Below are 22339 nucleotides of genomic sequence, written 5' to 3' on the forward strand. Positions count from 1 at the left end.
TTACTTTATTTATATTATGCTATTAGTTACAAGATCAAACGTTTGACTGATGGACAGCTGATTACTGGTTATTTTATACTATAAAAAATTCACATCCAAAATTATTTCATGACGCACTTCTGGCCTCTTTACAGCACACCACCATGCTGTGGCACACCAATTGACAAGCACTGGTATAAGGTGATTAATAAAAAAAGATTTTTGACTTTTGGAAACTTGTTTGTTATATTCTTGCTTGTGTGTGTGTTATAATTAATTATTAGCTGTTTTAAAAAATAAAAGTTCACCCAAAGTTTGTTACATTGTGCTTTGTTTAATTTTCCTTGTTTGGGAGGGGATGTTTTTAGAGAATTTTTTGAAAACTTTCTTTAATCTGAATTTTGTTCACATACCTTTTTCATGAAAAATCTTTATCTGTTTTTTTTTTAAAACAGAAAGTACTTTAGAACTTATTAAATTTTAAAATAGCTTAAATGTCATTTTGGTCTTTTCAAAGTTATGAAAGTAGGAGGACTTCCTTGTTCTATATTATGTTTTTGTGGCTGGCAGGATTTAAACTTTATAGTCAATGTAGGTGGTCAAAGTTTGTTTTTTTGTGAGAATTAGGGACCATTGCATTTACTGGGCAGTTTAAATCCTTCCAACCACAAAAATATAAATAGGAGAACTTTCTCTTCCTCTCTTTTCATAATTTAGAAAGAACTACTTTCCTTTAACCGTGTAGTTCTTGAAGAGAGAGTTGCCTTTGAGAGATTTTCCATTTGTTTTGTAGGCTGACGCAAAATGCAAGTTACTGATACTAAAGGCTAATAGATTTTGTGTGTGTTGACTGTCAGAACTTTTAACCTGCAGAAATGGTCTGCAGATCCAAAAGGCTTGAGAATTACTGCTTTAACCACTTTGTGCATCACTAAAATTCACTGTTTTTTTTTTTTTCTTGTGTGACACTGCTGGTTGAAATCTGATGTGGTACAGATAGGTTTTGCGTGTACATATTGTACCTGATTACTAGCAGCATGTGATGGATCCACTGGATGAATGAGTTGGTCTAATGTGGCAGTCTTAACAAAACTTACTGATTAACCGAGATTTGATTATTGATTGTTTTGATTGATTGATTGTTTTGAGTGATTGATTTATTGATTATAAGTTTTATGAAATCCTTGGGAAAAGGTAATTTTTGCTCTTTTATTATTCTGGTGAAGGTGCCACAGAGTTCTAGAGGCCCACCTGAAAAATATCTGTTGACCTTTCTCCTCCTCATCTAGCTTAGAACTCTGTGAATCACCCCTTTGCTTAATGTTAGTCCTTTATCATCATCCAACTCATAGGTGATGATCAATTCTAGAATAATACTTTCCCTAACATGCTGATACAGTCATCTAGTTCATTTAAAACTTTTGTCCCTTATGGTGTGTTTCCCACCCACTTGCTTCAGTCAGCGAGGAGCAAATTGAGTAGATTATGGTACAATCTTCTGGTCTATATCATAATCCTACACTCTCATTTTGCCTTTGCTTCCAACTACCTCTCATAACCTAGACTATAGGCTGGCATGCATAAGTTCTGAATCTGGGGAAACTTTTGTCATACTCATGCTTTTGTTAGGATTCATGATTGTCCCACCCCCCTTCTTTCTTTGCCTGTCTTTCCAAAATGCATTATGTGTACCACTGAAACTTATCATGCCCTATTCTGGTTGACATCAAGTTTCTGTCTGCTTATTATGTCAGCATTAGTTTTCCGAATTGGAGTTCAGATTTGCTCATTTTATTGATATCATGCCTGTTGCAGTTAAGAAGTGTTGTTATTTTTTTACTACTCTGTCACAATATGAAGTTACTTAGTTATTTGGCAGTGGAAGTTCCAGAAATTGTACAAAAAGAGGAGGAGTGCTAATTTTCTGTTTAATTTGTGGAAAAAGTTTTAGGCTTTTTTTTTTAATTTGCTTTGTCTGATTAGACATTGCCAACATTTAAATCTTCTCTTAATGGATTTCAATGAATATGTATTGTACATAATTTTTAATTTTCAATAAAAATTAAATGTATAAAAAATGCTGTTTTCTGCATCTTTTATTCTCAAAAAAAAAAAAAAATCTGCTGAAAATTAAAAACATTTCAGTCATAATAAATCTATTACTCTTCCATTTCCTCTGGAACTACAGTTGAACTTTGCCAGTGAACTTTGAGAGAGAAAAAAAAAAAAAAAAGAGAGAGAGGCCAGCATGTGAGTAGAATGTGTTTGTGATGTGTAATGTGTTGATTGGCTTCTTCACTGCTAAAAGCAGTGATCATCTGGAGGGCCACTTCCATTGCCTGTCCCAGACCATGACAAGGTAGGACGACTTCTACTGTTCTAATGGTCCAAGGATAGACATGAATCCCACACTCCACTGGAAGGAGTACAGTACTAGTGAGTGCGGCAATCCCATGGTCAATGCTGCCCAAGTCTTAACTACCAGCAAAAAAAAGGAACAATTTATTAAACACTAATGATTAAGTTACAACTAAGAACTAATTACAGTGAATGAGGAAGTGCAAGTTCAGTTATTTGAAATCAGCAAGGCTACTGATAAAAAAAATGTTGTAAACAGGTGAATCTGTTAAGTGTGATGAGACAATTCAGAAAGTAGTTGGGTGTTTCCAATAGCTGAGAGAGTTTTTCTAAGGGAAAACCCTTTGTCACGTAGTCCTGGAAGGCATGTAAATTTTGGTTTTCTCTTTATGAAGGTGCCTTCTTGACCAGGCAGGACAGATCCAGTGCAGGAAAACAGTTGTTATCTGAAGGCTTCATAGATAGGACATTGAAAGAGAATATGGGTGGAGTCATCATATACTCCACAGAGACAGTTCAGTTGCAGAGAAGTTGAAGTAGTACCACCTGGAGTTGAGCAATCCATGCCCAGTCAGTATAAAATAAGTGTGCAGACTGAGAGTGCACTTGCTGAATGAAGTAACAGTTGGGAAGAATCAGGATGTTGTTTTGATTTTTGAAGAAGAGTTCAAGCAAGCTTGCCATTTTTCCATCAAGATTTGCAGATGTTGTGTTTTTTCCTGTTTTGGTGGGCATCTGGATCAGTGGATATACCATCAAATATCATGACATGACCTTTCCTGATTTTATAGGGTAATCCTCTGTATACTAAGAATAAGTTCAGGGGCAGACAGCGAACTGTAATTTGGAGGGCAGGAGTGGAGACCCATGTGACACGTATGTGTGATGACTAGTAAGAAGGACTAGATGGAGTTGAGCTTGTTCTGGATAGTGTGAAGCCTGGCACAGTGAAACCAGACCAGAGTCCCATAGGTGGCAATGGGTAGAACATCAGTTTGAGGGTTTTAGAACTAAGTCCCCTCTCCTGATGGGTAATCCAAATAAACATGAAGGAAAATTTTGTGATTTTTTTTTTTTTCTGCTAGGCACGAGATGTATGGGAGGAAGGAGAGTTTATTGTTGAACATAAGCCCAAGATACTTTGTACTGACAATGACAGAAATTAAGCAGTTACACAGCTTTATAGTAGGAGGCCTAGAGAAGGAGGAGAGGTGTTCCTTGAAGACCATAGCAGAAGTTTTGGCCTGGTGAGATTTTAAGTTTGTTGGAGAGTACTCAGTTTTGAACTTCTTTCAAAATAGCATTGTTCTTAAGTTGAGAATAACATTGTTCTTAACAAATGGCATTGTTAAGAACAATAGCATTGTTCTTAAGTTGCCAAGAACAAACTTGCCAAGTAACACAATTGTAATTCAAAGACACTGTGATGTATGTATTGCAAAGTAGTCTCTAATGGTTAAAAAAGTTTCTGGGACGCCTTAGGAGTCCAAGATGTTCGAGGACACTCTCCCACCAAAGGGAGTTGAAGGTGACCTCAAAGTCAATGAAAAGTCTGCAAATTGCATCTTATGAAGATAGGCACTTGCGAGGTGATCTGGTTGAGGTATTTAAGGCTTTGAATGGATTGGGCAAGTTCAGTGCTTATGGGATTCTTCCTCTTGCTCAGATTACGCACACAAGACGGACACAAATTCAAATTGAGGAAGGATGGTTTCAGAATAGATGGGCGGAAGTTTGCCTTTAGCCAGTGGGTGGTTGATTGTGACACTATAGGAGGGAGTATATGCTGAGAGTCTTGTCGATCAATTGGCCCTGGAAAGATTGTGCAAGGCTCAAGGGGTAGAATTTTTTTCAGCCTGGTCTGTACTTGTTAACAGGAGAAACTGCTTCTACAGGGATGGGATACACTTAAATAGAAAGGGTGCAAGAATGTTTGCTGATGCTATCGAGGCAGTGTTAGGTGGGTCGGAAAACTGCGAGCTTGGGGGGGAGACAAAGACGAATAGATTAACAGTAGCCACTGGCAGAGGTGAAAGAGATTCTTGCACTGCTTCTATTGGAATGAGCAGAAGCCTGAAAAACAAGATGCAGGATATTTCAGAGACTGCTGGGAGTCATTGCGGTACAAGTAAACATATGGGTTGTGTTAGGGTAGCTAAGGATAGAAATAGGTGCATGTATACTTGCGTGTACACCAATGCTAGGAGTTTAGTAAATAAATTTTTGATGAATTTGAGGTATTGCTCAAAACATCAAAGGCAGATATTGTTGGGATATCAGAGACGTGGTGTCACACAGATATAAGGAATGCAGAACTGGAATTTGGGGAGTACAACACCTACAGAAAGGATAGACTGGATAGGAAGGGAGGAGGGGTTATGCTATTAGTTAAGAAATACATAAAATCCAAGGAAGTGAAGCCAGTGGACATCGCTGGACAGTGCAGTGTCGAGTCAGTTTGGTGTGACATAAGCATTGGGAGATCAAAATTGAGAGTAACAGTGTGCTAGGCCTAATGACTCTGATGAGTATGATAAGAAACTATACAGGGAAATAGAGTGGGCCAGTAAATCAGAGAGTCTTATAATGGGAGATTTTAATTTCCCAGATATTGACTGGAATTTGGGGGCTGGTCACTAGCAAGGCTTTTGTGGATTTATTGGATGATTGTTTTCTACATCAGCATGTTCGGGAGGAATACTCTTGATTTGATTATCAGCAGTGATCCTTCATGCATTAAGAATCTGCAGATAAATGAACCACTAGGTGGCAGTGATCACAGTGTGCTGAAGTGGGATTTACTCAAAGAGGTAACTACCATTAGGGGTAAAGGGAAGGGTTATTGCTTTCGTAAAGGCGACTACGATGGACTGAGACAGTATTTAAATTCTATACAGTGGGACCAACTAATGATGTTACCAACAGCAAATGCAAAATGGGAAGCATTTTGCATTTGCTGTTGCATTGTTTGCATTTGCATTTGCAGATCATTTAGACAAGACTTCAGTTATAGCTCAGACACAGCATGGTTTTGTTAAGGGGAAGTCTTGCCTGACCAACTTGATTGGATACTATGATGTAGTCACAAAAGAACTGGATGCAGGGAATAACTTTGATATTATATACTTGGATCTTAGAAAGGCTTTTGATACTGTTGCACATGGAAGACTGCTACACAAATTGGAGCAGTGTGACATTGGAGGCAAATTGCTGCTATGGATAAAGGGGTGGTTGAGGGGGAGAAGACAGAGAGTGGTAATCAATGGACACTGCTCATCGTGGACTGATGTTATTAGTGGAGTCCCTCAGGGCTCAGTGTTGGGTCCATTATTGTTTTCTGTATTTATAAATGATATTGATGATGGTATATCGGGCTTAATGTCCAAGTTTGCAGACGATACAAAGGTTGGCAGGGTTGTCAAGGACACTACTGACACTATGCTGCTGCAACAGGATCTGGAAAGGTTGAGCAGATGGGCTGAGAGGTGGCAAATGAAGTTTAACATTGACAAATGTAAAGTACTACACATGGGAAACAACAACCCCAGAGCAACGTATCAACTCTGTGGTACTACACTGACAGTGGTAGAGAATGAAAGGGACTTGGGGGTGGTTGTGCAGGCAGATATGAAGTTCTCTGAGCAGTGCAGACGGGCTGCAAGAGTAGCTCATGGAGTGTTGTCAATGATATACAGGAATTTTTCTCGCAGGGATAAGGAGGTGATTATTCCATTGTATAAGGCGATGGTCAGGCCATACCTAGAGTACTGTATACAGGTCTGGAGGCCTCATTTCAAGAAGGATGTAGAGCTGCTGGAACGAGTACAGAGAAGGGCAACAAGATTAGTGAATGGAACAAAGGGGTGCTCTTACGAAGAAAGGCTTAAGTTTTGCAAATTACAGTGTCTGGAGACTAGGCACCAGCGAGGTGATCTGATAGAGGTGTATAAAGCCTTGAATGGTTTAAGCATGCTCAATGCTGATGGGATTCTTCCTCTAGCTCAGAAAAATCACCTGAGAGGGCATAAATTCAAATTGAGGAAAGACAGATGTAGGATAGACGTGCGGAAATTTGCCTTTAGCCAGCGGGTGGTTGGTTGGTGGAACAGACTTCCATCCCTTGTGGTGGAGGTTGACAGCCTAAATAAGTTTAAGGCTCAGCTGGACAGGTATTTTGAACGAACAGAGGGGTGAAGTGGAAGTGGGTTTTTTTTTTTTTTTTTTTGGCTGATGCTGCATAAGCTTGCTTTCTTGCATCAAATGCCTCTACTAATGCTAATGCTAAAATGCTAATGCATTCGAAGAACTTATCTTGGAAGCTACTAGGCTTTACATACCAACTAAGAAATATTGTTCAAGGTTTAGGCCTAAATGGATGTCAGATGAACTGATGAGGCATATGGCAGAGAAGAAACATGCATGGGATACATACAAATTAACACATGACACAGAAGCCTATGATGGATACAAGTTGATCTGTAACCAAGTTACAAAGGAGGTTAGGCAGGCGAAGGCAGATTACAAGAAATCTTTGGCAAGGGATGCAAAGAAAAACAGCAAAGAGTTATTTACTTATGTAAACTCTAGAAGGAAGGGGATGAATCAGATTGGTCCACTTGATATCGATGGGTCAACTGTTAATGATCCTGCTCAGGTAGCTAACAAACTAAATGAGTATTTTGCATCGACATTCACACATGAGGAGTTATTTAGCGAGGGGAAAGCCAGAGGTGTATTCAACTCTAGCAGTAAGCTAGAGAATCTTGTAATAACTGAGAGTAAAGTGGAGGAGAAATTGTTGAAGATAAACACAAGAAAGGCACCCGGGGTGGATGGGATCTATCCAGTTATATTAAAGGAGGCAGCAGAGGAAGTAAGCAAACCCTTAGCCATAATTATGAGAGCTTTCTTGGACTCAGGGGAGGTACCCACAGACTGGAGATGTGCAAATGTGACCCCAATTCACAAAGGGGGATCAAAGGCTGACACAAGTAATTATAGACCTGTGAGTTTAACTTCTGTTCAGGAAAATTAATGGAGGCACTAGTTAAAGAAGCACTGCAGGATCATTTAGACAAGAATTCAGTTATAGCTCGGACACAGCATGGTTTTGTTAAGGGGAAGTCTTGCCTGACCAATTTGATTGGATACTATGATGCAGTCACAAAGGAACTGGATGCAGGGGATAACTTTGATATTATATACTTGGATCTTAGAAAGGCTTTTGATACTGTTGCACATATAAGACTGCTGCGCAAATTGGAGCAGTGTAACATTGGAGGCAAATTGCTGCTGTGGATAAAGAGGTGGGTGAGGGGGAGAAGACAGAGAGTGGTAATCAATGGACACTGCTCATCGTGGACTAATGTTATTAGTGGAGTCCCTCAGGGCTCAGTGTTGGGTCCATTATTGTTTTCTGTATTTATAAATGATATTGATGATGGTATATCAAGCTTAATGTCAAAGTTTGCAGACGATACAAAGGTAGGCAGGGTTGTCAAGGACACTACTGACACTATGCTGCTGCAACCGGATCTGGAAAGGTTGAGCAGATGGGCTGAGAGGTGGCAAATGAAGTTTAACATTGACAAATGTAAAGTACTACACATGGGAGACAGCAACCCCAGAGCAACGTATCAACTCTGTAGTACTACACTGAAAGTGGTAGAGAATGAAAGGGACCTGGGGGTGGTTGTGCAGGCAGATATGAAGTTCTCTGAGCAGTGCAGACGGGCTGCTAGTGTAGCTCATGGTGTGTTGTCAATGATATATAGGAATTTTTCTAGCAGGGATAAGGAGGTGATTATTCCCTTGTATAAGGCGATGGTCAGGCCACACCTAGAGTACTGTATACAGGTCTGGAGGCCTCATTTCAAGAAAGATGTAGAGCTGCTGGAAGAGTACAGAGAAGGGCAACAAGATTAGTGAATGGAACAAAGGGGTGCTCTTACGAAGAAAGGCTTAAGTTTTGCAAATTACAGTGTCTGGAGACTAGGCACCAGTGAGGTGATCTGATAGAGGTGTATAAAGCCTTGAATGGTTTGAGCATGCTCAATGCTGATGGGATTCTTCCTCTCGCTCAGAATAATCACCTGAGGGCATAAATTCAAATTGAGGAAAGATAGATGTAGGATAGACGTGCGGAAATTTGCTTTTAGCCAGCGGGTGGTTGGTTGGTGGAACAGACTTCCATCCCTTGTTGTGGAAGTTGATAGCCTAAATAAGTTTAAGGCTCAGCTGGTCAGGTATTTTGAACGAACAGAGGGATGAAGTGGAAGTGGGTTTTGTTTTTTTGTTTTTTTTTTTTGCTGATGCTGCATAAGTTTGCTTTCTCACATCAAATGCCTCTACTAATGCTAATGTTTGCTGAAACAAACTTCCATCTGTTGTTGTGGTAGTTGATAGCTTAAATAAATTCAAGGAAGAACTAGACAAACTAATGAAGGGAATGAATTGGTGAAATGGAATTTTTTTTTTTTTTTTTTTTTTGGGTTAATGCTGTATAAGCTTTCTTGCTTGTATTATTTGCCACTGCTAATGCTATTAAATGGTATTAAGAATTTAATTTAAAATAATGTTTAACCAGTTTTTTATTACTTTATAAAAGTAATAACTTAATAAATTAAATCATAATTTGTGTAATATTTTTAGCAATGTTATGAAGAAGCTACTAAAGGGTTTGAAGATATTCTTTTGAGGGAGAAGGGTGTCAACAGGGATGACAGAATTCATGGTTCACTGCTAGTTGTGAATGAGCTATTGCGATGCAGCAATATAGAAGGAGAAGTAAGTATATTTTATTTTTCTTCTTATTAGAAAATTTACAGATTTATAACTAGCTTGAGAAACTATTTTAAATATGTATTATCTTTTAGTTATGCTGAATAAATCTGTTTAAGTTTACTTTTTTTAAGAATAAATATAGTAATCATTTGAATGATCTATAAAGAGAAAATGTTCATGCACAGAACCATAGTTTAAAAAATTATTTGACTATTACTTTTGTAATTTTAGCGAGTGCGACAAGAGCTAGAGGAACTTATTCAGCAGCAGGTAACTCATGAAGCTTCTGCACACCGCATACAGTTCCTGAAGGAATTGGGAATGGGCTCATTAACTCGTAGCTTTCGAGCCTTGCACCAGCTCCATCAACATCACCAACCTGGGAATCAACGGAGTGTGATACTTTCTTCAGTTGTTCGCTACCATAAAGCTCTTGGAACGTATCCTGGCACAGTACCTTTGAGTCGTAGGTTCCCCCTTTATGAGAGTAACACATGCAAGCTTCTAATGATTGAAAAGTTTGATCTAGTAAGTAGCACTTTAAATTTACAAAAATAAGATTGATTAGGATATTTTTTATAATAGTAAACTGGAGAAATTCTCATTATCAGAGATGGAAAAAAAAATATATATATATCTTCAGTGAAACAACAAGTGGCCTAAGGAAACTATCAGTTATAAATATTACAACTGATAGTTCAAATAATTGATGAGAAGGTATTGTCATTAGGTGTACTAAGCTACTAATGTTAAATAATGTATTTGCTTTGTCCTTCTGTCCTGGAGGTGTTTCAAGTGCTCTGGATTCAGCTTCAGATACTGAAGTAAAGTGATGTAAAAAATGAATTGTAAGAATGTTAATGCATAATCTTTCCTGGCTTATGTGCCTAGGCCATTTTGGGAAAAACCTGTATTCTGTATCAATAATAAAACTAGTTAAAGAATTTTTCATTATCATCTTCGAAATCTGTTATATGCACTGAGTGTAAGAGTTCACTACAAAAGTAGAAATCATTTTTGAACTGAGTTCCATTCACTATTTTCATTTAATCTATCAATTTCCTTCTAGATCATAACCCCTACTCAGGCTTACTCTGGCTAGAGATAAAGATCTAGCAAGAAATGGGACAGCACGGAGGAAAAAGGCATTATAATAGCCATGTGGTACCGTCAAATACTGGTGTTTTCTCTTTCCGTGGTTCGAATCTCATGTTTAGGCTAGCCGTAGCATAGTGGTCAGGTGCAATGGTGTATAAGTACATGTGCCTTGAGTGACCGGGGTTCAAACCCGTGACTGCTGAATATGGTGCTGTTTCTTGTATTCTGTCTATCTTGTGAACTCCTCTGACCGTTTGGTTGTCCCAGAGTATAAACAGAAAATTTATTTATTTAAAATAGTGAATAGAATTAAGACAATTTAAGAGGGTGATCATCTTTTCTCAAATGTAGAGGTGTCAACAACATGCAGTTTTCATATGTTGGGCGTAGCCAAATCTTCTCAACTTCTGAATGTTTATAGTGTTAAAGCTGCAAAGTAGAACCAAAATGTTTCAGGAAATCAAAATATTTCAATTCAGAATGGTTCAAAAGCCTGCATCAATTTTTGGTTTTTTTTTTGAAGGCCTTAAACACCTCAATCAGATCTTTTTGCAGGTGTCTAATCTTCAGACACTGCAATTTGCAAAACTGAAGCCTTTCCTGGAAAGAGTACCATTTTGTTTCCCTTACCAATCTTGTTTCTCTTCTCTGCAGCCCATCCAACAGATCCACATCCTTCCTAAAATGAGGCTTCCACACCTGCATGCAGTATTCAAGATATTGCATACAGGTGTGGGTCTAACCATTTCCTTATACAAAGGGATAATCATTTCTTTATCCCTTCTGGAAAGATTCCTGTATATCCTTGACAAAATTCCATGAACTGTCCCAGAAACCTGTCTGCACTGCTCAGAGAACTCCATATCTGATGGCACAATTACTCCCAGGTGTTTTTCATTCTCCACTGTCCTGAGTGTGGTATGTTACAGCTGGTATGTTAATCTTGGATTACTGCTCCCCATGTGAAGTAACCTGCATTTGTTAATTTTCAGTTGCCACTTCTCAGTCCATTGCTTAATTTGTGTAGACAGTGTAGTAATCTATAGGATATCCTGAATACTGTGATTAACTATCTTACAAACTTTCATGTCATATGCAAACTTTGATATTAAAACATGTTGTTGTTGTTATGTTATTCGGTTTTTAGGAGCACTAGCAACTAAGGCCATATTGCCCCGGGGATATGCGGTGGTCATTCCCTGACCTTTCCGCATTCTCCGTATTTGGTGGTCACGGGATTAAAACATTATACTTCATCTATATGGTGAAGTATAATGTGGAATCTCGTTAATACAAAGTTCAAGGGACCTAAATTTTCACCGTTTTTGTAATAACGAAGTTTGTAGTAACGAGGCCCCCCAAAAGTGTCAAAATTTTACCTTTTTTTTTTTTTTTTCAAGAATAATAATAATATCAAAAATAAATTAATAAAATAAAAATAAAATAAAAATAAAATAAAAACAAAAGCCTTGTCTAACAATACACTAATAGGAATAACATATTTTTTTAAGATTTTATTTTATTTGTAAGATAAACTAAGAGGAAAGCAATATTAATGCAAATGAAAATATTGTACAGTATATATTTTAATATATACAATATTTTAGTATCACAGTAAAAAGAATTACAATCTTACAATTGTAAGATTGTAATTCTTACAATAAAAGGTAAGATTGTAATTCTTACAATTACAATCTTACAATAAAAGGAGACATACAAACCATTAACTTTTTAATAAATTAATCTAATTTAAAGAAAGAATCCAATGTTGTTTTCACAGTTTTTGTCCTATATGTATTTTTAACTAGAGCACAGACATTATCAAATGCAATAGTTGTTTCTTTATCAGCATTACTGCAGACCAACACATTTTCTATATTATGTTGAATGCATTTTGGGCATCTTTTTTAGATGGTAGTGTGCGCACTTCTTCACTTTTGCTGTCGCTGGTACCAAAAACATCATCGTCTTGTTTGGTACTCAGCAGCTCTTCTGGTGTTGGCATTCCAGTGGTAGCAACTTCATCATTCACCTTCACAAGCTCTTCAAATTTGCCAACAAAATCCATATGCTCATTTAAATTCCTCCATTCCTCACTGTTGCTATCACATTCGTCTGCTGGACCAATGTTTTTCGATGGTGTTCTCTCCAAAGCCACTATTTCTGAAGCAGTTGATTATTACACTTGATGTAATACTTTCCCAAGCAATAACAAGATTACGGATAACATCCAAGACATTCCAATATGGTTGCAAATTGTTCCCACCTTCTATGTTGCAGATCAAGTACCTTATCAGGCGGGCTCTATATGCTCTCTTGAGGTTATAAATAATGCCTTGATCCAGTGGTTGCATTAAACTTGTGGTATTGGGGAGTAAAAACAACAGCCGTATATTTGTCAACTTAAGTGTCTCAGCAGAATGTACTGTACAACAGTCTAGAATCATCAAAATGTTCCATTTTTCTGAAGCCATTCTTCTGTCCAATTTTGATAACCAAGACTGAAAAATTCTGACTGTAATCCAAGCACTTCTATTGGCCTCATAATCACAGGGAAGTTGGTTAACTGCTTTAAAACATCTTGGCTTGGAAAACTTACCAGTCACAAGTTTTGTACTGCCATCAGAATTGCAGCATAACAGAACAGTAAGTCTTTGTTTATTTAATTTTCCACCATGACAAGACTCTGCTTGAACAGCAAATTATAAAATAAATCTGGCTCATCAAGATTAAAAATATCCTTTGTCTCATATTTTTCAAGGATGGACCAAACAGAACACAACCAGGCTGTAGCCTTTTCTTTGTCGACTAATCCAGACTCACCACAAACATTTCGCGAAACCAAGTTTTTTTTTTTTTTTTATGTGAACCCCAAACACGAGAGGTATTAGAACCTATAGTACTTAGTACCGTGCTTGGGTTAAAAGGTTAAAAGTTATTCCTGTCTTTAAATCTTTGGAGCCAGCCACTGCTGCATTTGATGTCACTAATTCCATTTTGCTGAGCTCGATAATTTGCTTTTTCTTGCAAAATTGGACTTGATATTGGCAAATTATATGCTCACATTTGTTGGTACCTCTCGAAAAGTTTTGTTTCAAGCTCCTCGTGTTTTGTACAACGAATTTGTTTCCTGTTTTTCATCGCTGCTCCAGTGTCATGCACTTCTTCAAGTCTTTTTCGGTTTTTCAGTATTGTAGATAAAGTAGGTAAAGGGATGTTGTATTCCTTTGCAGTGTCTGTTTTACTTTCCATCCTATCAGACTCTTGTATAATTTTTAGTTTAATTTCCAGGCTTAATTCTGTCCATCTACACTTTGTCTCATAACACTGCTAGATAAGATTTAATATAAACAAATCTGAAATTAATTTAAAGACATAAGTTCCAAAAAAAGACATCAGCTCAGATAAAATGGCACAAAAAATAAATTGCTGTATACGAAAACAAAAGACTTTTTGAACTGGGGTAACAATTGTAACTGACCTTATTCCCGTGGAGAGCGAGGGAGGTAAACAACTTCGAAAAACTTTTTATTCTTTTGTTAATTTAACAACTTATCCTTCAGAAAGATGTTTTTCAGAGTGCACTTGACGTTGTAGCTACCATAAACTGCTTTTGTTTACACAAAACTAATTTCTAACAAGTCAGTGCTGTCCTTTGGGAATTAGGGAGCTGGGTGGCCGGGGGCAATAATCGGATCGCTCTGCCAAGATTTGTAATAAACATACAAAATGGCAATATTTATTTCTCACGAGATGAAAAAGGCGCCTCCATAGCCAGGTGGGAAGGAGCAGCAGTGTGTAGCACACGCTTCTTGATTAGACTGAGGTTCGAGCCCGTCACCACCAAATACAGAGGATGCGGAAAGATCAGGGAATGACCACCACCGCATGTACTGGAGCAATGTGGCCTTAGTTGCTAATGCTCCTAAAAACCAAATAACGAACAAACGAGATGAAAAAGAACTTTGTAATACATATTAACTGAATTTTGTAATAAACGAATATATTTACATAGAAAAGCCTATCCTTTCGCAGGGGAATGGTAAGTGCTTCATATAAACGAGTACTTTGTATAAACCGAGTTTGCATTAACAAGATTTTACTGTATATGTTACATGTTGGTTGACATATGTCATGATCAGTTATTGCCAGTATGCTCTCTTTACTGCTGCACACTTTCTTCCCATCAGTAATGCTCTTTGGTTTCATGACTTTGACTTTGATGCATCATCTGGAATTAAGCTGTTGATGCATGTGCTTCATATTTCATGCAGCAAGTGCTCCTGTTACTGACACACTGCCCTCTAATCAAAGCATGCATTGAAATGTGCAGTTTTTAAATGTACATTTTCTTGATGTTAGGTTTAAAGGAGTTTAAATTTTTAAAAATTAATCAAAAATATGTGTTTTTATTATAGAATGTGGATTTTTCATAGTTATGTTCAGAAAAGATTAAAAATATAGGTGGTATTAAAATTAAAAGATTAAAAATATATTAAAAATAAAAAAAATTAACAATTTTGAATTAAAAAAATTTTTTTTCATATTTTTGCATGACAGAGAAATTTAAAATTTTCTTGCAAATAGTTACAGGTTAATTAAAAAAAAATATGGCTGAAATGTAATGCACAGCATACACATTACCTTGCTTCTATATTTAAATTTAATTTATGAAAATCTTTTCATAAATTAAATTTTCATAAATGTTTGTGGGAAATGTTTGCAAATCTTAGAACTGGTTTATGTTTTTATTTTATTATAGTACATCCTGATTTTCCAGGATATTCTCTGAAAACCTTTTATGGGGAGATTACAACCCACTGGTTTATTCTCAGCCAGTGAGTTACAATGTGGGATGATCTTTTGAGAAATGAAGCAGGGTATTTGTATCATATAATATATTTTCATTATCAAATTCAAAATTTTCTTGTGCATAGAAACAAAACAGGAAGATGAATATATTAGGGTAATATATCAGCATATAAATCTTTATTTGTCCTACCAAACTAAATAAACATTACATTGATGAGTGACAAATTTCCTTCCTGGCAGTAAATGCTAGGGGATTATTATTATTTTTTTTTCATAGGTTAACTTACATTTATTGTGCAATTTATGATTAAAAATATTCATTGTAAATCATTGAACAATCTACTGATATAAAAGAATAACTGATATTTTCAGAGGGCTATCTCAGGGAAAGTATTAAAAATTATAATCAAACAAGAGCACATCATGCTTATGAACCATGCTGACATTGGTGTGCATGACTGCTCACACGGCCAAAAGAAGTTTCCCAGAGGTTACAATAGAGGCAAATATCACTTCACAGTATCATACATTATCACAGGCAGTGAAACACTAAGTATCAGTCTTGTGCATCCTGCTGCAAGCAGTACTACAATACAAACTTTCAAATTAATACTGGTTGCATTCTCAGATTGGCTGCAGTATTAAGGGCATACTCACTCATTCACTCAGTCTAAAGCCAAATTTGTTCCCTTAGTTCAGATGCTCAATAATTAAATTTGCAAATCATCTGCAATTTAAAATTTTCTGATAGTACAAAATATTTTCATACTATTAAACCTGCCAGTTCTCACTTTGTAGGGTAGTAGAGGCCTTCGTGAGGCACATTGTAAGCAATTCTTGTGGGGGATATACATGTTTCCTGGGTAGGGTGGTGGTGATTTCTTCCCAAGTTTCTGGTGGCTCATTGTATCCAGGTGTTGAGGGATGAGGTGGATGCCCAGTTGTTAAAGGATGTGATTCATGCTGTGCTGGAAGCTGCACATCTTGATGGTGATCCCTTTGGCAAATACATACGGCAATTCCCACTACACACAATAAACAAGGTTACTAAAATTCCAACAGAACACGTAGCAGGCCAGGGCAGTGCCTGAACAACTCAGAAAAAAGGCTGAAGAAGAAAATGCTGATATCTTAATCGTACAGGAGCCATACACCCACACAAGACAGGTGAAGGGATAGCCCAGGATGTACGAAATAGTGCAACCTGAGGAGGAGAACCCGTGGGCTGCAATACTAGTACGAAACCCCAACCTGACTGTCACAAAAATAACCCAACTATGCACGACCTGGGCTACTTGTGCGCACATCATTTCACCACTAGGCCCCTTTTACGTTGTTTCCTTGTACTGCAGGCCAGGAGAGGAGATCACCCCTGCAATCAGTTACCTGCAGACAATGCTGAATACACTTCCCAACCAGAAGATCATCATCGGGGCAGACGTCAACTGTCGATCCCTGGCCTGGCACAATCAAACACCAGATAGGAGAGGGACACATAATGGGTGGCGACTCGAGGAGTTCCTGATAAATTCTCTTATGGTAGTATTAAATCAACCATGCCACTTACCAACCTTCTGTAACATTATGTGGGAGGCCACAATAGATGTCTCCTTGGCAACCACCAATGTGGCTGGACATGTTGTGGACTGGGCAGTCCAAGACTCCTGGACGATGTCAGACCACAGAGTGCTTACCTACCAAATCACCGGACAGTTAGCAGAACTCCAGTAGTCAAACGCACGATGAACCGTTTTGCAGTTAACAAGGCTGACTGGGAACTCTTTGGGAGGCTGCTGCGCCAGGTGGCGGGGCATTGGCTGGAGGCTGACCAATGACTTCTCAACCCGAATGAGATTGAGAGGAGGGTCACAAAAATTATCACAAATGATAGCGAAACAGCAATGAAGAGGAAGATTCCAACCCCGGGCACAGTCCCCTGGTGGACCCAAGAAATTGAAACATTAAGAAAGTAGATCGTAAAGGCAAGAAAAGAGTTTCAAAGGGCGAGATGTATCTGGCTGGAGCCGGAAGTAAGACTGTTAAGGGAAAGATACAATATTGTTAGAAACAGCTACACAGACTTGATACGCAAAAGCAAGCAGAAGGCTTGGGAGCACCTGGTCAACACAGCTGGAAATGCCGATCCCTGGGGAGTAGTCTACAAAGTTGCTACTAGCAAACTCCCCAGAGGAGAAATCATAAATGTGATTTGAATTGCGCAGGGCACACTAGGCACCACCTGGGAACAGTCTATCAATAACATGCTCAACTGGATCTGTCCCAGCCTTACTGGAATAGGTACAGACATGTAGTGAAAATGAAGCATACAAAACACAGCAAATAGAACAGCCCTTCCCAATGGAGGAATTGCATGCCGCTACAACCGTCATAAGGAATAGAAAATGTCCTGGTCCAGATCTTCTGGAGCCGGAAATTATAAAAAAGGTAGTAGACACCACCCCGGAACTGCTCCTTAGATTATACAATGCATGCCTAAAACAGGAACTTACCCAGCTGACTGGAAACTTGCAATCGTGAAGCTCATACCCAAGAATCCTTCAAAGCCTCCAGAACAACCAGACTCTTATCGGCCAATTGCCCTGCTCCCAGTGGCAAGTAAGCTATTCGAAAAGCTGATAGGTAAAAGAATAACTCAATCACTATGAAATAGCTGGACTAAGCATGTCAACACAATATGGGTTCAAGCAAGGAACATCGACCATCGAAGCCCTCAGTGGCTTATTAAGGAGGCAGCGGTGTGACAAGAAATATTTCCCTGCCATCTCAGTCGATTTTGCTGGGGCGTTTGACACCATTTGGTGGCCGAGCATCCTAGCTAGACTGAGAAGGGCAAAATACATATGAATTTGTACAAAGTTATGGAATTCTACTTAACCAACAGAGAAATCCAGGTAATAGCACCATATAATAAGTTGACCAGATTGCTCTACAGGGCTGCCCCCAGGGTTCAGTTCTAGGGCCATTGCTCTGGAATATGATCCTATACAAATTCCTGGCCCTGGGAGAAGTAAGCTCTCAGGCCTTCACAGATGATCTAATACTGACAGTCGCTGCTGAAAGCCAAGCACAAATGGAAGTCCAAGCAAACCAAGCGCTTAAACTCCTTCAAGACTGGGCCACTGTCCACTTCTTAAAAATATCAACTACAAAAACTAAATCTATACTGTTGAAAGGCAGCCTAAACTTAAGAAGACCACCACAAATTAAAATCCATAGCCAGACAATCAAACTAGTCGCCGAACTGAAGCATCTAGGTATCATTCTAGACACACAATCTCTCCTTCCACCCTCATCTCAAATACTTGAGAGAAAAAATAAGAAGATATGCCGGATTAATAGCCAGAATAATAAGAAAGGACTGGGGACTCAAAAAGAAAAACGCATGCCAACACTGTATTATAAAGCTTTCTTCACCCCGGCAATTACGTTTGCTTCCCCCGTGTGGTTCCATAGAGCCACAATGGTGGTTATCAAAAAGATCTTGGACACCATACAACGCTCAATTCTCCTGGTCATCACCTGTGCCTGCCATACTGTTAGTACGCATGCCCTCCAAGTCCTGGTGGGGGTCCTGCCCCTTGACCTAGAAGTTATACACTCCGGAATGACGCAACACCTGACCAAAGGAATTACCCTACACTCTGGGGGAATATACCACAATGTAGCAGGGAATAGAAGAGAAGAAAGAACCAGACTAGAGAATCATGTGCAGCAGGCATGGCAAGAAAGGTGGTCTGCTTCAACAAAAGGGGAAATTACCAGGAAGTTCCTGCCTAAAGTTGGATGCGTGTATCCTAGAGCCCCCGTTGGTTCCATCCAGGTCTCTTTGCAACATTTCTCCTGACGGGCCATGGTGCCTTCAACGGCAAGTTAACTTATTTTCGAATAACGGAAGACCCCCCCCCCCCTTTGCACATTTGGAGAGACAAAAACATGGTCCCACATTATGTACAGCTGCGACCATTATAAGGACCTCTGCTGTCGACTTATGACAGAACTCACATATCTACCAGCGGGACTGGAGCATCACCTTCTAGACTCTAGGGAGGAGTTCCTGGCCTTCACGAAGTTTGTGCAAGAGGTGTTTTCTAGGCGGAGGACACTTATTGCTATTCATCACAACTAAAGCCAGTAACTGAATGAAACAACTCAACCTAATTGAACAGAAACATTCAAACGGAAAGATTGAGCTAACCACTATAAGGACCTTTTGCAACAGGACCAGGACCGGACTCGGAATTGATGCTCCACTGCTCTCCTGTCTCGAGATCCCTCTGTGGCAGAAGACTTGGTGATCACTAGTGATCACCAAGTCAGACTTGACTCTACACATCTCCTGAACCTGACACCAGCGGCTCCGACCTCCGAAACAAACTCACTGGACGTGACTATTGCTGCAGCCTGCTGCCAAGGCCATTGGCCTCTCCATACCAGTGCACTCTTGCACGGTACTCCCACGGGCCTGCCAGAGTAAATATAACCTTTTAGCTGTTGGGTCCCATTAGGGACCCAACAGCTGAAAGGCCAGATGAACGATGGTACAAAACATGACACATCACAATACCCATACACTTAAATCTCTGGCCTTTACAGTGTACTGTATCACACGACGATGTATACTACGTGGAGATGGGGGAAACCCCTGGTGCCATTTGACCCAAAAACACTTTGCACTTTACACACAATGAACATACCACAAAAATGCTGACAATAATGGCTACAAAAACACTTATCCCTAATCCTAGAATCTGACTTGTGGAACTTTCATCAACACAGAGGGCATGACTTGTTTCATCACTATTATCTCCACAGTGATTAAACCATCACATATTAAATCCTATAATATGCAAAAGCTGTTTAGACAGCAAAATTCTCAGCATCCAATAGGTGAATCTTTAAAGGCAGTAATAATCATCACTTTAAATTCATTTCCCACTTGCACGGTACTCCCACGGGCCTGCCAGAGTAAATATAACCTTTTAGCTGTTGGGTCCCATTAGGGACCCAACAGCTAAAAGGCCAGATGATTGGCTCCAACAATTTGTTTCATATTTAAGAGTTACAAGTTGCTCTGTGGAAAAATGAACCCTACTTCTGCATGTGTACTGCGATACGAAAGATCAGCTTTATAATTTGCAAATGCATGTGCTCCATCAAAAATGTACAAGTGCTCATTGAAATCAAGGGCAAGTTATTCAAACTTCAACATAAATATCTGCAGGATGGAATCAGTCTGGAAAGTAATAGCACATTCTTGATTGTCTCCATCTTCCGAAGTTGGTATTGCCCCATTTTTTGTACAGAGGATGATGTTGTTCTCGAACACATAGTATTGTGATATGGTAATACTTATTCCTGTCTGCAAATGTTCCATTTCAACACAACAATAAACTTAAAATTAAACACTGCAACATAATATATGATCAGTGATCTCTTTGAACACTTGCCATTTTGACGTAACTGGAAATATAGAGGAACAGTGAGACAAATAAAATACTTCATTCAGCTATTATTGAATGAACACTATCCATTTTATCACTTCCTACAAAATGATAATACTATATTTAAAGACTCCTCAAAGTATTGTATTTTTCAGATGAAGTGATGAGAAATAACTAGAACTACAACGTATCAAATTGCTAACAATATCTGTTGCTGCCCTGCCAAGCATGCTACTTTCATATTATGAATATAATGCAAAAAACGATTAGTAATAAAATATGTCCATACAAATTGAAACCAATTTATCCTTGAAAGCAGCTTAAAAATGGAAAAGCAAAAACAAAATATAAAATAAAATTAAAACTTTTCATGTGGACTTTCCGGAAAGTATTGAGAAGCGGGATACTGCTGTGATGCAAATTGCTAGTCATAAATTGAAAATAAATTGTAAATGAAAATTTTTTTTTTTATTGTATTTATTCATTGTGTAAAATATTTTGTATATTAATATATTTTTTTAATATTTTGTTTAATGCATTACTTTTTCCTAGCTTTGTCAACAAGTATTACGATATAAAAATAGTAGAAGTATCCATATTCAGCAGGTTTTGCTTACAATTCTTCCCCGGCTTGCAGCTTTTCAGGTCTCTAGATTTGACAAGAGGTTAGTGTTTTTTTCTTTGCAGTATTTCTCTACACATTAAAAAAGTTTCCCTCCTAGTGATTTTTATTCGAGACAGTGGGAGAAGCGGGCCAAGCAATACGTCACTACAAATGCAATTAATTATTGACAACTGCCTCCATAATGTTCACCAACCTCGTGCACTTGCTTCCCTGTCTAACATTTGATGTTCCATTGTAACGTTTTTTGTATATTAATGAATATTGTATACAGTATTTGTAAGTAATTTAGTATTTTGTAAATATTTCAGTTAAATATTTTAGTCCTGCTCTTTCGGATGCAATAATATTCCCTCATGCATTATGGAACCTGAAGCAAAAGGCCTTTTCCTAAGTGACCTGTGTAAACGCAGGTAAATAATTACATAGTGATATTTATTCGACCTTGAGAATGCCAAGCACTACAATGCACAGGTAAATAATTACATAGGTCATTTCCTGATTAGATATCGATCAGTGCATATCAGATTTGACTTATTCCATATACCTCTACATTTTACACAGAAAAGCATGCACGGGGTGAGCGAGCAAAGTATTAAGTATTTTAATAAACAACTAGGGAGCAAAGCCCCCTAGTTGTTTATTAAAATACTTAAACTAACATTCAGGATCCTGAACAAAATAATTACCTATAGTTAGTATGTTTTAAATTTTATGTTCTTTTTAGCATATCTAATATTATGACTTAAAAGGAGTAGAAGATTAAAGGAGTTAAATCTTTTGCATTTTTTTCTTAATTATTTTTTACCCATTTTAAAAATGTTTTTTAAACCATTAGCACTTCTTTCCTGTTCTGGTTTTACTGTCATATCATAGTGTTAACAAAAAAAAAATTCATTAGAAATGACAAACTTTATCTTAGTAAGACAGATTGCGTGTTTATTTTTCTTCTTCTTTTGATGCCATCTCCTATTGGAGGTTGGCGATCACCATGCTATACTTCTCCCTATCTTTGGCTAGATCAGACATTCTCAACAGGGCAATATTGCCCCCAAGGGTGCGAAAATTGGATTTTGGAGGGCAAAAAAAAAAAAAAAATCATGGGTATTACAATGGTTGAATTTGAGAGCCACAAACCATTGTTAATACCCATGATTTTTTTTTGCTCTCCAAAATCCAATTTTCGCACCCTTGGGGGCAATATTGCCCCGTTGAGAATGTCTGA

The 22339-nt window shown here is 38.2% G+C and overlaps 1 protein-coding gene and 1 pseudogene across 1 annotated transcript in view; one reads left to right on the forward strand and one right to left on the reverse strand.

Moving 5' to 3' along the window:
* mTor (serine/threonine-protein kinase Tor) overlaps positions 1-22339 on the forward strand; it is a 704297-nt gene that overhangs the window by 89026 nt on the left and 592932 nt on the right. Inside the window, exons 6-8 of the mRNA XM_090387576.1 lie at positions 8989-9123; positions 9352-9648; positions 21045-21157. Coding sequence (XP_090243702.1) covers positions 8989-9123; positions 9352-9648; positions 21045-21157 — 545 coding nt within the window. The remainder of the gene's footprint in view (positions 1-8988; positions 9124-9351; positions 9649-21044; positions 21158-22339) is intronic.
* On the reverse strand, positions 19671-20501 carry LOC150076079 (uncharacterized; annotated as a pseudogene).

The sequence above is a fragment of the Mastigoproctus giganteus genome, chromosome 13 (genome assembly GCF_048544385.1).
Source record: "Mastigoproctus giganteus isolate SK-2022 chromosome 13, ASM4854438v1, whole genome shotgun sequence".
Classification (NCBI taxonomy): domain Eukaryota; kingdom Metazoa; phylum Arthropoda; class Arachnida; order Uropygi; family Thelyphonidae; genus Mastigoproctus; species Mastigoproctus giganteus.